At 38.1% G+C, this 15,543-nt stretch overlaps 2 protein-coding genes across 3 annotated transcripts in view; one reads left to right on the top strand and one right to left on the bottom strand.

The window, feature by feature from the left end:
- Positions 1-59: 59 nt before the first annotated feature.
- svip (small VCP interacting protein) lies at positions 60-3,645 on the bottom strand. 2 transcript variants are annotated; one of them, XM_019253981.2, is made up of 4 exons: positions 3,132-3,626; positions 2,810-2,860; positions 1,883-2,002; positions 60-1,438 (listed from the first exon to the last, which is right to left on the bottom strand). In XM_019253981.2, exons 1-4 carry the CDS (start codon positions 3,192-3,194, stop codon positions 1,424-1,426), a joined length of 249 nt encoding a protein of 82 aa, XP_019109526.1. In that variant the 5' UTR covers positions 3,195-3,626; the 3' UTR covers positions 60-1,423. The 2 variants fall into 2 exon arrangements, with proteins under 2 accessions (XP_019109526.1, XP_027128843.1); XM_027273042.1 differs by lacking the exon at positions 60-1,438 and adding an exon at positions 2,348-2,394 and having other exon boundaries at positions 3,132-3,645.
- A 1,985-nt stretch (positions 3,646-5,630) lies between these two features.
- The window catches only part of ano3 (anoctamin 3), a 41,520-nt gene continuing 31,607 nt past the window's right edge, over positions 5,631-15,543 (top strand). The window contains exons 1-2 of the mRNA XM_027273035.1: positions 5,631-5,950; positions 9,507-9,680. Of these exons, the coding sequence (XP_027128836.1) occupies positions 5,911-5,950; positions 9,507-9,680 (214 nt within the window). The 5' untranslated portion in view covers positions 5,631-5,910. The remainder of the gene's footprint in view (positions 5,951-9,506; positions 9,681-15,543) is intronic.

Below are 15,543 nucleotides of genomic sequence, written 5' to 3'. Positions count from 1 at the left end.
CTAAATCTAAATCAGATCTGAACTTGAATAATCTTTCCGAATGAAATCCACACAAGAAATAGCAGAAATGTGATTTATTGTAGCAAATACCATTGGCTAGATCTTCTGTTCTACAAAATGTCGAGAGCACCGGAAGCATTTAAGGATCAAGTGAAGGCTTTAAGAAATGCACTCAGTTAAGCAAGTCAAAGTTAATACTTCAATATGTACTGTACACCCTTCACTCATTCGTTCAAATGGATGTCTAACAAAAGCTTCTGTCATATGGCAATTCACAAACACATTTCATATATCGTTTAAATTAAGCAGGCATCACGCCAGTGTTTTGCATACATTATATATAATCCAATGCAACAAACTCAAACTGTGCTGAGAAAACAACAAAACAAAAAAGGGCTCTATTACAGGTGCGATGGTAAAGAGCAGTGCGATGGGTGCACAAAGACACTATCATAGTGCAACCTCTTCGTTTATACTGGGTGGAAAACGCCTCAGTGTTATTGTACATTACTCAGCAGTATACAGCAGCTGCTGTAGATTTTGTGTGTTTGTGCTTCCACACTGAACCACCAAATAAGCCACTGAATGACATTGTGCTGACCTGGTTGTCAAAAATATATTCTCACCACATTGTCAAAGACACATTATTCACAAAACATCGACAAAGAGAACCCCTCCCTGCACTCGTCGTGAAAAGCATGTGACAAGTTCAGTGAATTTTAACAAGTTATGGCACTGTTTGCACTAGTCTTTGCCAACAAATAGAGCCCTAAACAAGTTTAAATTAATGTTAACTGGGTGATTTTACTGTATACTAATCCTACAATAAGCACACATATATTACTTTGTAAACATAAACCGAGTTTGATTTGTGAAATGTGTCATTTGAATAACACAGTCTTGGAGAAGTCATACCAAAAAGCTGATGTGGCTGATGAAGAAAAAACAAACACAGTGTAGTGAAAACGCTTTAGTGTTGAGGGCAGCTTTGCCTTATCATGATGACAGCCACCAGAGATACTGCTGTATTATATTATGATATATTATTTTAGATTTTAATGTTATCTTATCTTAGTCACTGTAAAACTGTCTAATCAGTTGCCAAACAAAACTAATAAAGTAGGACGCGTGGTTCGCTTGCACATTTCTGTGTCATCCCTGACTCGTCCAAAGGTCCAAACCGGCTTTGTGTAACTTGGCGACACAAGGGGCAAGTCCTGTTGTTCCGACTGTACTCACTTCACATTGTTTAACATGAAGCACAACTGTAGCCATTTGTCTCATAACATTATAAAATAGGCAGAAAAAAAGAAAATTTTAAAAAATGGACAGCAGTTCAAACATCCTTCATGTCATCTTGCAGCACAACTTCATGTTGTTTCGGACTTCAGAGTCAAGACTTCAAGTTTTACCATCCAGACTTTCAGCCCACCTGCCACTAGAAAACAAAGAAGAGAAATAATCAGAACGATCTTCAGTCTTTGAGACACAAATAAATACATAAATAAATCATAAAAGTAGATGTCTTACTGGGATTAATGTAGATTACAGCTAAATAATACAATTAAATGACATATATAACTGCTTTAAAACACTGTATGCATTTATGTGTTTAGTAGAGGTCCCAACAATACACATAATCAGTTGAGTAAATGAGTCAAATGTGTCATAATTTTGCTAAAAACATTTGAAACATGCACATGGAAATTATCAGGGAACTAGAGAAAACAAACTATATCTTTTGACATGATCACATATAAATCTGTACCTGCTTTTATTAGACTGACTTTTTTAAAATGATTTAGTATCACTAAAGATTGATGACATTTTTATGATGCTCCTGTTGTTCTAGAAATCACTTGAGGGTAAACACAAAACTAACCTTCAGCCCGCCGCTGCCGCCACCAGACACGGAGGTGCTCATCGCCTGTTTCTCAATCTCTTCTTGTTTTTTCCTTTTCCTTTCGACTGCTTCTGGATTTTTAACACCCCTGTACGTTGTCTGAAAAAGAGAGAGAGGAAGGTGATCAAGTCCTAACAGACAATGTCTTCATTAAACGAAGTGTTAAAACTACACAGAAGCAAACATGCATTATTCTTCTACATCTGGCAAAAAGGCAAAAATAAAAGGATAGAGCAGCTAACTGGAACGTGACCGTGGGTTAGGGCTCAATGCTTTTCATCTGCGGTAGTGAAAGTGTGAAACCTCAGGGTGTCAGGTGATTTAAAAAGGTTAAAAAAAAAAACGGTGACTTTGAGCAGAAAGATGTGGTAGTTAAGACATCAGCCAATCCAAAAGATTCACTTTGGCCAAGAAGAGCTTTCATTCTGGTCCACGTCCACTTACCTTGATACAACTTTAGCATGGCTCTTATGGGTTTTCAAGTGGCTTTTCTGCACAATGAAAGATCACTCACCACACTGTCAAGTGGATCTATCTTGAACGGGGTGCATGTATTTTGATAGAAGACTATAAAGTTATATCATGCTCAGTAACCTGATTAAATCTAGCTGAAACAAACGCAGTCTGAACTGTTTCGGATAAATGTTGAGCTGTTTTACTCAATTTGGGGATGAGTTGTTAACGTGTGCGGGTAGGTGAAGCGTTATAAACACCTCCTGGTTTACACAAAACAAGTCCAGCATTACATTAGAAATGTCAGTACTTTGTCACGTTGAATTTGTAGGGCTGTCGTATAAGAATACACTGACTCAGCTTGAGCTAGATGTACATAATAATCTAGCAACCAAGTGTATTAATAATACACTGTTCTGACTGTGTTTTGGCCCCTGACACAGATAAACTTACCTCTTTTTGTCTCTTCTCAGCTGCCTCAGCTAATTGTCGCCTTCTTGTCTCCTGTAAAAAAACAGAAACCATGTGAAGCTTCAACTGAAGGCAAGCTGTCTTCATTCAGCTAACTGTGTTGTTGAGGCCTGGAGCATATTCAACATGGCAATGTTTACAGGAGCTGAACACAGTCAACGCCTCCTGAACATGACCTAGTAAGGCCTATTGGTGTCCGGTGGATGATTAATTAAATCCACACGGTGTTTATTTAGGTGAGTAAACTCATGTTTCATATTGGAACATAAAAGCTGTCAATAAAAGTTTTATTAGATGAACTTACTGGGTCTGGAGTGACAACCACGTCGTCCGCTGCTCCACCAAGGCACGGTAAGCACATCCCCATACTTGAATTGTTTATTCGAGGCACACACACAAACAAAACAAAAAAACAGCAAGTTATCGATGTCCGTGTTTTAGCTTAACTATCTAGCGAACTACCTGGCTTGCTGGCAGCGCAGTTTCAGGTGTGCTAAGGTAGCGGGCAACATAAACAGCAGCTGCTGCTCCCGATAACAGCTGATGGCATAACCGTACCGTTAGCTAACGGTTAGCATTCTAGTTAGCAACCAGGCTAAAGCTACGAAGCAGAGCTACCGTCTCCTAGCAACCTAATGAATCACTTCCCGCGCGCACCTCGTGTTTAATCGTCTCAACATTTGGGATTTTTTTTTTTTTTTTTTTTTTTTTAATCTTTTTTAGCCAAATATTTTCCTCTCTTGAGTTTGTTTTGGTCACAGCTCAGCCAGCTGACTAAATCGCGCAGGGTGTGTCGTGTTCAACAACGCTGCTCTCTACTTTCTGCTAGAAAACAGCGAGCCTTTAGATTAGATTAGATAAAATCTAAAGTATATTATACTTTATTCATCCCACCACGGGGAAATTTACTTGTTACAGCAGCAAGAAAAGTGAAGCATACACTGCAGAATTAGAAAAAAAAGTAGAAAAGGCAAAAAAGAACACAATAAACAGACTAAATGTCTATAACCTACACAATAAACACGGAAAACAATCAACATTCAAAAACAGACAAGTACTGAGGATAAAAGTGGCATGATATATAAAAAGATTGTAATGTAAAGTGACCATAATGTAAGACATTTTGCAAAGAAAGTGACCATGATACAAATAATAATATTATTTAAAGGCACAAACAAATACTATAAACACAGCACTAAAACTTATACAATATATATAAGTGGCTATTCAGAATTTATGTGACACCGGTAAAACTACATCACTACAACCCCAAACATTTCTGACAGCTGTACACAATGTAATGATAAGTGTTCAGGGGCCCACGACTGACAGGGGCCCCAAAAAATAGGTAAACACCAATATAAAATTATTAAACCATCATCATTGAGAATATATTTTTCAAATATAATAATGAAATTAATTATCTCTTTGTTTTTACGTGTTTTGGGCAGTAAAAGTTAAATAAAAAATGGCCTTTAGAACATTTTTATGGTGGCTTTTAATCTCGCATCTAATAGTGAACTGCACTGCATACTGTATGCAGACTTGCATGCATGTACAAATCACCAGCAGTAAATATTGTGCTAGTACTAGTTATTGAACTACAAGACGCAAAACAGTTGCAAGCCTTTAATTAATTATGTTATGTAAAGCTTTTGATGGGATAGTTAGGTCTTAGAGATGTGGTGACAACAGCTGCGCAGAGGGGGCCCAATTTGATTTTTTTGTCATGGGGCCCAAAATTCCTGGCGGCGCCTCTGATAGTGTTGGCACTCAGCTGCACTGCATGTGCGAGAGCCTAAACATCCAGCCCCTGCTGCATTTTGGAAGGATGTAATTGACATGATTTCACGTATGACTAATACGGTGATTCCACTTGAGGCAATGCTTTGTATATTAGGTATTTATCCTGATCACTTTGTACCGGATAAAAAATTGCCCCCTTGATTGATCTATCCTTGCTTCAGGCTAGGAGAGTGATTGCATTGAGGTGGGAAAGTATGAACACACACACCTACACAGGGGAAGTGGTTAGGGGGGGAATGGTGTCATGTCTGTCACTAGAGAAATTAACTTGTGTTGCCAAAGGGAAACTAAACAAGTTCACAGAGATATGGGACACTTTTATGCAGTTCCTGGAGAGTGATCAGACTGAAATTATTGATTAAAATTCAAAGGGCACTTCTCCTATAAATAAATAAACAGGACCACTATTGATTTGTGTTTTTTTTGTATATTATTATTATTATTACTTTTTGTTTTTTTCTTCATTTGAATGTTTGTGCTGTTGAGGGTGGAGGGATGTCCGTGATGTTACTGTCCTTGTGATTGTATGCTTTCTTTAAATAAATAAAAAAAAAACAGTTGAAGTTAAAACTAACACAAAGGTAGGCTTCACTTATTTGTGTTAAAATATGTTCATTTTTGCAACAGTCTGTGTGGGGCAGGATTTTGAACGCAGCCCCAGTGTGACGCTCGTCTTCAGGTCCAACAGCACCACCTAGTGACGGATGACCATATGGACGTAATAGTCGCCATGGTAACGATAATAATATAACACAGCCGTCACTATTACTCAATGCAATTCAAAGCTGGAGATGTCCTGGATTCATGGGCTGATTTAAGATAAACAGTCGATATTATTACAATACAAGAACGCCTTCCGTGTCGTAAATGTGATCAATCCACATGGTATCAGATGATGTCAATATAAGACATCAAATCTACCTTTTTAAAAGGACCGGACAGGCTCTCCTCTCCTCTCTCTTGTTATGATTTATCAGTCAGTAGCTAATGAGAAAGCTCCGTATGAAGTGAGCGATGCTCCATGCAGCAGTTCCGTCCAATCAATACTCTACAATCAATAGTCTGAGACTTTAATGTTGTAAACCCGCTTCGCCCGACAACACTTCAAACTCCACCCATCCATCTTTGCACCGCTCTGCACCGCCCGGGCTACCTCACAGCTCAAAGTGCTGCACGGTGTGGGAATAAGCTTTTCTTTTGAAGTTCTACAAGTTGCTATGTAGAAACTTATCGATGGGGGATTATTATACGTACTAAAGGGGCCCCAAGTGCATGCAATGGAAGTAAAGGTGTCACAGGCTTTTGGCAGCTCCTCAGGTAAGTGTAACTCACCTCTTCAGTTATAGTAAAACTAAATTATTGCTATTGAATACTGAATTTTATTTTTTTTATTTTAAAAAATAGTGATAAATAACACATTGCTCCTCTGCAGCTTGCAGAAAAACAAAATAACCTTTGTGCTCTAATCTTGAATTTTCCTCAGAATCAATAGTCAATAAAGTAAATCTATCTATCTATCTATCTATCTATCTATCTATCTATCTATCTATCTATCTATCTATCTATCTATCTATCTATCTCTATATTTTGTATTTAACAGACATTATGGCATTAAAAGTAAACTTTTAGTTTTTTAGTTAACAATTCTCTATTATAATTTACAAAACTGCAAATTACCATAGAGCTGCATGTATAAGTGACGAGCAGGAGAATTCAGTATACAGTATAAAAGATGCTCTTTATCTGCTTAATGAAAACTGATCCTTGTAGGGCTGATTTATTTATGATGAGAGATATTAAATGAATAAATAAACAGGCAAGTAAACAAGGCTACATTAGTCAATGACTTTTTTTATATATTTATATAAAGCAGTCATGTCATTTTAACTCAGTGAGAAATAGATTAAGTGGTGGTGCCTGACAGAATAAAAATCTCACACAGATTACTTTATGTCTTTTTCTTGTGTGGCGTTTATTTTGGTATTGACATGTTTGTTTGCGCTCAGCGCTCAGGAGAGCTCAGTGTATCCTGGTAAACATTTGTGGTCAGACTGGAGAAAGGAGAGCGTGACTCCAGCAAACATATTCACCATTATTTAGTTTAATGAGCTCCCTCATAGATGAATGCTGTGGCTTTTATTAGCTGTTCTAAATCATCAGCGCCTCAGGCAAAAGATGAAAATGGCAACAACAACAACAACAACAACAAACTGTGGTTATGCTCTGATAGCTAATAGGATATTGTTTTCAGTGGTGTTGAGCCATGTGGATAATGTCCAGTGGTGTGCAGAGACTCTGAAGCTCATCAAACATATGGATCTGGTTCAGTTTCCTCAGTGTGTATGTTTTTGGTCACTGTTCACTACAGCTTTTAGTCTAAATATTAATATCTACCACAGGTTTCACTTTTATGTCAGTGACAGTCAAAGCTCGCACACTGTTTTGCACACATTGTTAATAATTGTGTTTCAAGACTCTAACTGTATGTTTGTAGTAGTAGTTTGTCTTTTCTTTAGTTTTGCTCTTCTTCCTCTTCATTATTGTTCATTGTTGCTGGGATAAAGAAAGAGGTGGAAACATTTATGCAGCCTTGATTGATCATTGACACATGTAAGCTGTTAAACAAATGTAAAACACATAGACCAGGTTGAAGCAGTCAATAAATGCCTTCCACAATGGATATACACCTCCATTTAGCTTACATGTATTAAGGTGATGAACACTGATGCCTCTTTTATTCAATTAACAAGTTGCTGGACAAGATGGAAAGATGTCCACCCTGTTTTGCACTCAGACAAAATTACATTTCCTTCATCAGCTGCTTACATTTTATATTGTAAAGTGTCTGTGGACGTGCATTGATTGTGTTACGATGGGCACAAGATGCGCTTGTGACATTTACTCCAAAGTGGTAATTTAGTCACAGCAAGTTGCCAGACAGTCTGGCCGTGGCGTTCACTGCGTATGTTTGCATAAATTATAGTTTTACACGGATAATGGAATAACACTTCGCTCAACATCTCATCGTAGCTTCACAGTTACTTGAGTGAAGAATTTAGTGATCTGGATCTCTGAAATGTATTTGTTTAAATAAATAATCAATTTGCCAGGAAGTATGTGCAGGAAGTACCTGCTCATCAATTGATCCCTGTAGTGTCTCTACGGTTTGGAAATCTTCAGGACAGTATGCACTTAGACTCAACAACTATAATGGACAGAGCACATTTCAGGGGGAAGTGATTTTTGTCCGGCGCTCTGGTAACCTAGACACAGCACTTTTCCATGTCACTCTCTGACCTTTATCTGCAATAATCTCTGTTAATGGACTGAACTCTACTTTGGATTCACTATATTGCTGTATAATTCACCTGTAGTATACACTGTCCATTCTTTCAGCCTTGGATTTCACAGCCCTCTGGTAGTGATTCTGCTGTTGTCACAAATTAAACCATGCACATTAAAAATTTAGCATTACAGTATCACACCAGCATATCAGGGAGACGTGTTGTTTTCTGGCGGGCTCCATCGAGTAGAGATGCTGAAGGGAGATGTCACTGCTGAACCTGTGGAGAATCCTTTCTATGATATAAAGTACCTCTGAATGTTTGTGAGTCACGTTGTTTGGACACTGAGTGTAGCCCCGCGGCTCTTCCTGTTGGTTTTAATGAAGCCGAATGCACGCGTGCGGGAGGGGAGCACACATCAGCACGCACTGAATGGAAATTTCTGACTGTAAGATGGTTATTTTTCCATTGTAAACAGATTAAAATGCATTATTGTAATGTAGGATTCACAGTGGTCTCTACATTGTCTAATAAAGCAGTTTATATAATGGCTCTGTGGCTTTAAGCAAAAAGGTCATTAAGCCATTTTTGTCTTCTTGTGCTGATTATTAACATCCACGATGTCAGAGGTGCGTTTAGCATTTTAATACTGTATATGAAAATGAGCTCAAGAATGACCCTTTTATTAATACAGATAATAACATCCACATTAATTCATAACCTACATTTGTAGCTAAAGAAGGTAAAATTACATCATGGTTCAGGTCTTCATATTTACCACATACACACATGGCCACTTCATTAGGTACACATGTACAATCTAATGTGATCTAATACAACAACTCTGCCATAAATCCTTCTTTTACAAAGCTTTCAGTTTTTGTTGACACAGTCAGAAAGGTAGCAATTCTACTTTATGTTTATTATTAAGGTCTTAGCAGGTAGCGTTGTTGTACAGGAGTGCAGAAAGGTGTTTATAATATTATGTATGTAAATGGGGTGGCCTTTCAATATAATGCAATCCTGTTTAACACTACTACAGCAAACTACAGCCTCAATAATAAGCACAATAGTTCAATAAATTCTTCTCTGACAATGTCAACAAAAGTGGAAACCCTACAAGCTTTCACATTGGACTGTAGTAGTAATGAAGTGGCTGGTTGGTATATATATATTCAGTCAGTGTAGGCTGTGTGCCATTTTTCATTACTTTACTTTAAAAATCATCATGTCATTAAATCATGTGTGTTGTTTTTTATTTCAGCTGTTAATATAAAATGTTCAGACTTCAGGTTTTGGAAAAGCAGGGGCCTCATTGTCGTCCATTAGTGTCAAGTATCAGCGTGTAAGAAGAAATTTTAAAGACGTGTTAAAAATGTATGAGGGTCGTAACACGAGAGGAATAAATGGAGCGCTGGATCATCTACAAAATCTACTGACATGCAAACTAGCACATTTGCTCTGTGATAACTAAAGGTATTAAGGTTTGAGTGTGTGACAGGATGCCCTTGAAGATAAAACATACTTTAAATTATATCAATACTGTTGACACCATTTGATCTCATGTTGATGTTTACGTGTGTTTTCAGCATCATGTCATCAGGACAACTATATGTTCGTGCCCCTGCTGGAGAGTCGGGCCTCCAGCTCCTCTGGAACCGACAGGAATCTTCCCAATCCCACCATCAGTCACTCAGTGTCCTGGAGCTCCTCGCTTGCCAACAGTTTCCACTCTGGAGACACAGAGTCCGACCAACACTCCTGTGAGTTTGCCAGCAGTGAATCAAGTTTTTTTTTTAACATGCATTACATGTTAAAATCTGCCAGTGCTTAGTTGGTCATATTACCAACACACCTAATGAGTATATAAAGTGTAAGATCACTACTGAACTAGTTCATAAAATAATTTTGATATTGCTCACTCTAAGACAAAATAAGCAATCTAAAGACATTGTCTTAGATAAAGGGAAGATGTGATGGGCATTTTTACTTTTGGAAAATCAGACTGAATGATTAATCAAAACATAATAAGTATAATAAGTAATAAGTTTAGACCCTGAGTTGAAAAGTTTGCTGTAAACTTGTGAACTTGGCTGCTAAGGCCTATAGCAGTAATTGATCTGGATGTTTTGATGTTTGAGGTCTTTGTCGTTCAGGTGCTTCTCATGCAAGTGAAGAGTTCTTTGATACTTCAAAAGGCGGGCAAACATAACGTTTTTATGCCACAAAATATGTGTTGAATATGAGGGTACATTTCCTATAATCTAACTGCAGCTATCTTGCGGTTATATAATTTTGTTTACTCATCTCTTACAGCCAAAAAAAATATGCTGCATTTCCTAAAATGGAAAGCACCTTGCAGTACAGATGTTTCAAACATAAGCTTTTTTGGAACATATTAGAAAAAGAAAACAAAAAGATAGAACATGCATAAACAATAACAGCCAGTTGTACAATTTAAAAAAAAAGCATATTCCATTGTGATGCGCCATAAAACAAATATAAATATATATAAAATATAAACCTGACTATTGGAGATACATTGAGGAGGTTGCGGGGGTTAAAGCTTAGCTCTAATGTACTTGATAAATGGTTCAGAGGGGCCATGTATTGTGAGTCTCAATTTCTCTGGCTTAAGATTTTGCAACACCTTCCTCAGCCACTGAGTCCAGCTCAGAGATGGAGAAGAATCAGTCTCCATGCCAGCAAAGTGACACATTTCGTCACCTTGAGTTTCATTCCAGTGAGACTATCGTTGTTCTCTCCTGCCAGACCAAAAATTGCTATCATAGGATTTGGCTCAATCATCATTTTGAAATCATCTGACAGTGCTCCAAAAAATTGAGTTCCAATAAGTGGATGGTTCAGGACATTGCCAAAATAATTGTGCTAAAGAGGCAGGTGATACTCTGCATCTGTCACAGGTAGAATCTACACCCGGGAACATTTTAGAGAGTTATAACTTGCAGCACCCTGCACCCTGAGCTGAATGAGACGATTTATAAAGAGTATCAGTCGATCCTTGAATCCTCTTGGTTGTATATTTACATGCATAGGCTGAGGTTAATAATGCAAAAACCCTTTTTGTGGTTGTTAGTTGACAGCCCAGCAAGTCACATTTTTAACCACAAGGTGGCAGTATTTTATTTATCTAAAACCTTGCTCCCTCTGCAGCGCTGTCATCTGACCTACATCTCCAAACTAACAGGAAGGAATAAGGGAGATAAAAAATTTAAATGGGTCTGACCGTATAAAAGCTGCTTACTTATTCATTTCTCAGCCCGGTGGAAGAAATGAATCAGCCTGGTAGACAGCTCAATGACATGTCATAGAGGTTGGCACGCACAGCTCTGCCACCAGTCCTCAATAAATATCAGAACAGTGGGAGGAGGAGATGCGTGCTGAGCTGCAAGAAAGCAGATGGTATTTGCATCTATGACAGATGCCAGACTTCTCCCCAGAATACCAGCACAGACAAAGATTGATACACAAAAGTAAGATCGCAGACCAAACTGCAACCTGTGCTGTCGTGACGCGATGGAGAGACTGACCACAGTCGGTTCAGCGTCTTCTCACATAGAAACAGCGTGAACAACACGGGGCTTCCCCCTTTCACTGCTCCCAGGTCTGTTACTGACATTGAGATAAGACCAGTGACCTTGCAGGTAAACCATGATAGGATCTCTGCTTTTGTATGCAAGTGATAAGAAGACAATATTGTATGGGGTTGGCTTCATATTCTCACTAAGATGCAGGTACCATACATAAATGTGAACGTTAAAAGCTTAAAATCAACAGGAAATATACAGGTGATAAGAGGTATTAAAATGATTATCAATACAATAGAATAAAAAAGACGAGTGAGTAAGAAATAAATAAATGTATAAATTTAACCAAACATTCTGCATTCAAAATTCAACTTTTCTATTATTATTATTATTAGAGTCCCATTTGTGCAATCGAGCCATAAAGTTAGCAGTTTTAATATTTGGTCGTTAAAATTTTACCGCAGCCATTTATTTGAACACCCTGCTCAGTTTCCTTCTTTCAGCCTTGGATTTCACAGCCCTCTGGTAGTGATTCTGCTGTTGTCACAAATAAACCATGCACATTAAAATTTAGCATACAATATCACACCAGCATATCAGGGAGACGTGTTGTTTTCTGGCGGGCTCCATCGAGTAGAGATGCTGAAGGGAGATGTCACTGCTGGAACCTGTGGGAGAATCCTTTCTATGATATAAAGTACCTCTGAATGTTGTGTGAGTCACGTTGTTTGGACACTGAGTGTAGCCCCGCGGCTCTTCCTGTTGGTTTTAATGAAGCCGAATGCACGCGTGCGGGAGGGGAGCACACATCAGCACGCACTGAATGGAAATTCTGACTGTAAGATGGTTATTTTCCATTGTAAACAGATTAAAATGCATTATTGTAATGTAGGATCACAGTGCTCTACATTGTCAATAAAGCAGTTTTATAATGGTCTGTGGCTTTAAGCAAAAAGGTCATTAAGCCATTTTTGTCTTCTTGTGCTGATATTAACATCCACAATGTCAGAGGTGGTTAAGCATTTTAATACGTATATGAAAATGAGCTCAAGATGACCCTTTTATTAATCAGATAATAACATCCACATAATTCATAACCTACATTGTAGCTTAAAGAAGGTAAAATACATCATGGTTCAGGTCTTCATATTTACCACATACACACATGGCCACTTCATTAGGTACACATGTACAATCTAATGTATGATCTAATACAATGACTCTGCCATAACTCCTTTCAGTTTTTGTTGACACAGTCAGAGAGGTAGCAATTCTACTTTATGTTTATTATTGAGGTCTTAGCTGGCTTGTTGTAAGGAGTGCAGAAGGTGTTTATAATTATGTATGTAAATGGGGTGGCCTTTCATATAATGCAATCCTGTTATAACACTACTACAGCAAACTACAGCCTCAATAATAAGCACAATAGTTCAAAAATTCTTCTCTGACAATGTCAACAAAAGTGGAAACCCTACAAGCTTTCACATTGGACTGTAGTAGTAATGAAGTGGCTGGTTGGTATATATATATTCAGTCAGTGTAGGCTGTGTGCCATTTTTCATTACTTTACTTTAAAATATCATTTCATTAAATCATGTGTGTTGTTTATTTCAGCTGTTAATATAGTTTCAGACTTCAGGTTTTGGAAAAGCAGGGGCCTCATTGTCGTCCATTAGTGTCAAGTATCAGCGTGTAAGAAGAAATTTTAAAGACGTGTAAAAATGTATGAGGGCGTACACGAGAGGAATAAATGGAGCGCTGGATCATCTACAAAATCTACTGACATGCAAACTAGCACATTTGCTCTGTGAAACTAAAGGTATTAAGGGTTTGAGTGGTGACAGGATGCCCTGAAGATAAAAATACTTAATTTATATCACTACTGTTGACACCATTTGTCTCATGTTGATGTTTACGTGTGTTTTCAGCATCATGTCATCAGGACAACTATATGTTCGTGTGCCCTGCTGAGAGTCGGGCCTCCAGCTCCTCTGGAACCGACAGGAATCTTCCCAATCCCACCATCAGTCACTCAGTGTCCTGGAGCTCCTCGCTTGCCAACAGTTTCCACTCTGGAGACACAGAGTCCCGACCAACACTCCTGTGAGTTTGCCAGCAGTGAATCAAGTTTTTTTTTTTTAAATGCATTACATTATCTCATCATTCATATTACCAACACACTAATGAGTATATAAAGTGTAAGCAATACTGAACTATTCATAAAAGAATTTTGATATTGCTCACTCTAAGACAAAATAAGCAATCTAAAGACATTGTCTTAGATAAGGGAAGACGGATGGGCATTTTTACTTGGAAATCAGACTGAATGATTAATCAAAAATAAGTATAATAGTATAATAAGAATAATATAATATATATAAGTAATAGTTTAGACCCGAGTTGAAAATTTGCTGTAAACTTGTGAACTTGGCTGCTAAGGCCTATAGCAGTAATTGATCTATGTAGTTCTTGTGTCAGGTGCTTCTCAGCAAGTGAAGAGTTCTTTGATACTTCAAAAGGCGGGCAAACATAACGTTTTTATGCCACAAAATATGTTTGAATAGAGGGTACATTTCCTATAATCAACTGCAGCTATCTTGCGGTTATATAATTTTGTTTACTCATCTCTTACAGCCAAAAAAAATAGCTGCATTTCCTAAATGGAAAGCACCTTGCAGTACAGATTTCAAACATAAGCTTTTTTGGAACAATTAAAAAAGAAAACAAAAAGATAGAACATGCATAAACAATAACAGCCAGTTTGACAATTAAAAAAAAAGCATATTCCATTGTGATGCGCCATAAAACAAATATAATATATATAAAATATAAACCTGACTATTGGAGATACATTGAGGAGGTTGCGGGGGTTTAAAGCTTAGCTCTAATGTACTTGATAAATGGTTCAGAGGGGCATGTATTGTGAGTCTCAATTTCTCGTGCTTAAGATTTTGCAACACCTTCCTCAGCCACTGAGTCCAGCTCAGAGATGGAAAGAATCAGTCTCCATGCAGCAAATGACACATTTCGTCACCTTGAGTTTCATTCCAGTGAGACTATCGTTTTTCTCTCCTGCCAGACCAAAAATTGCTATCATAGGATTTGGCTCAATCATCATTTTGAAATCATCTGACAGTGCTCCAAAAAATTGAGTTCCAATAAGTGGATGGTTCAGGACATTGCCAAAATAAGTGTGCTAAAGAGGCAGTAGATACTCTGCATCTGTCACAGGTAGAATCTACACCCGGGAACATTTTAGAGAGTTATATCTTGCAGCACCCTGCACCCTGACTGAATGAGACGATTTATAAAGAGTATCAGTGATCCTTGAATCCTCTTGGTTGTATATTTACATGCATAGGCTGAGGTTAATAATGCAAAACCCTTTTTGTGGTTGTAGTTGACAGCCCAGCAAGTCACATTTTAACCACAAGGTGGCAGTATTTTATTTATCTAAACCTTGCTCCCTCTGCAGCGCTGTCATCTGACCTACATCTCCAAACTAACAGGAAGAATAAGGGAGATAAAAAATTTAAATGGGTCGGACCGTAAAAAGCTGCTTACTTATTCATTCTCAGCCCGGTGGAAGAAATGAATCAGCCTGGTAGACAGCTCAATGACATGTCATAGAGGTTGGCACGCAGCTCTGCCACCAGTCCTCAATAAATATCAGAACAGTGGGAGGAGGAGATGCGTGCGGAGCTGCAAGAAAAGCAGATGGTATTTGCATCTATGACAGATGCCAGACTTCTCCCCAGAATACCAGCACAGACAAAGATTGATACACAAAAGTAAGATCGCAGACCAAACTGCAACCTGTGCTGTCGTGACGCGATGGAGAGACTGACCACAGTCGTTTTCAGCGTCTCTCACATAGAAACAGCGTGAACAACACGGGGCTTCCCCCTTTCACTGCTCCCAGGTCTGTTACTGACATTGAGATAAGACCAGTGACCTTGCAGGTAAACCATGAGAGATCTCTGCTTTTGTATGCAAGTGATAAGAAGACAATATTGTATGGGTTTGGCTTCATATTCTCACTAAGATGCAGGTACCATACATAAATTGTGTGATAATG

The sequence above is a fragment of the Larimichthys crocea genome, chromosome XXI (assembly GCF_000972845.2).
Source record: "Larimichthys crocea isolate SSNF chromosome XXI, L_crocea_2.0, whole genome shotgun sequence".
NCBI lineage: Eukaryota > Metazoa > Chordata > Actinopteri > Sciaenidae > Larimichthys > Larimichthys crocea.
Note: the sequence above shows the minus strand (reverse complement) of the source record. Positions and strands in the feature narration are given on the sequence as shown.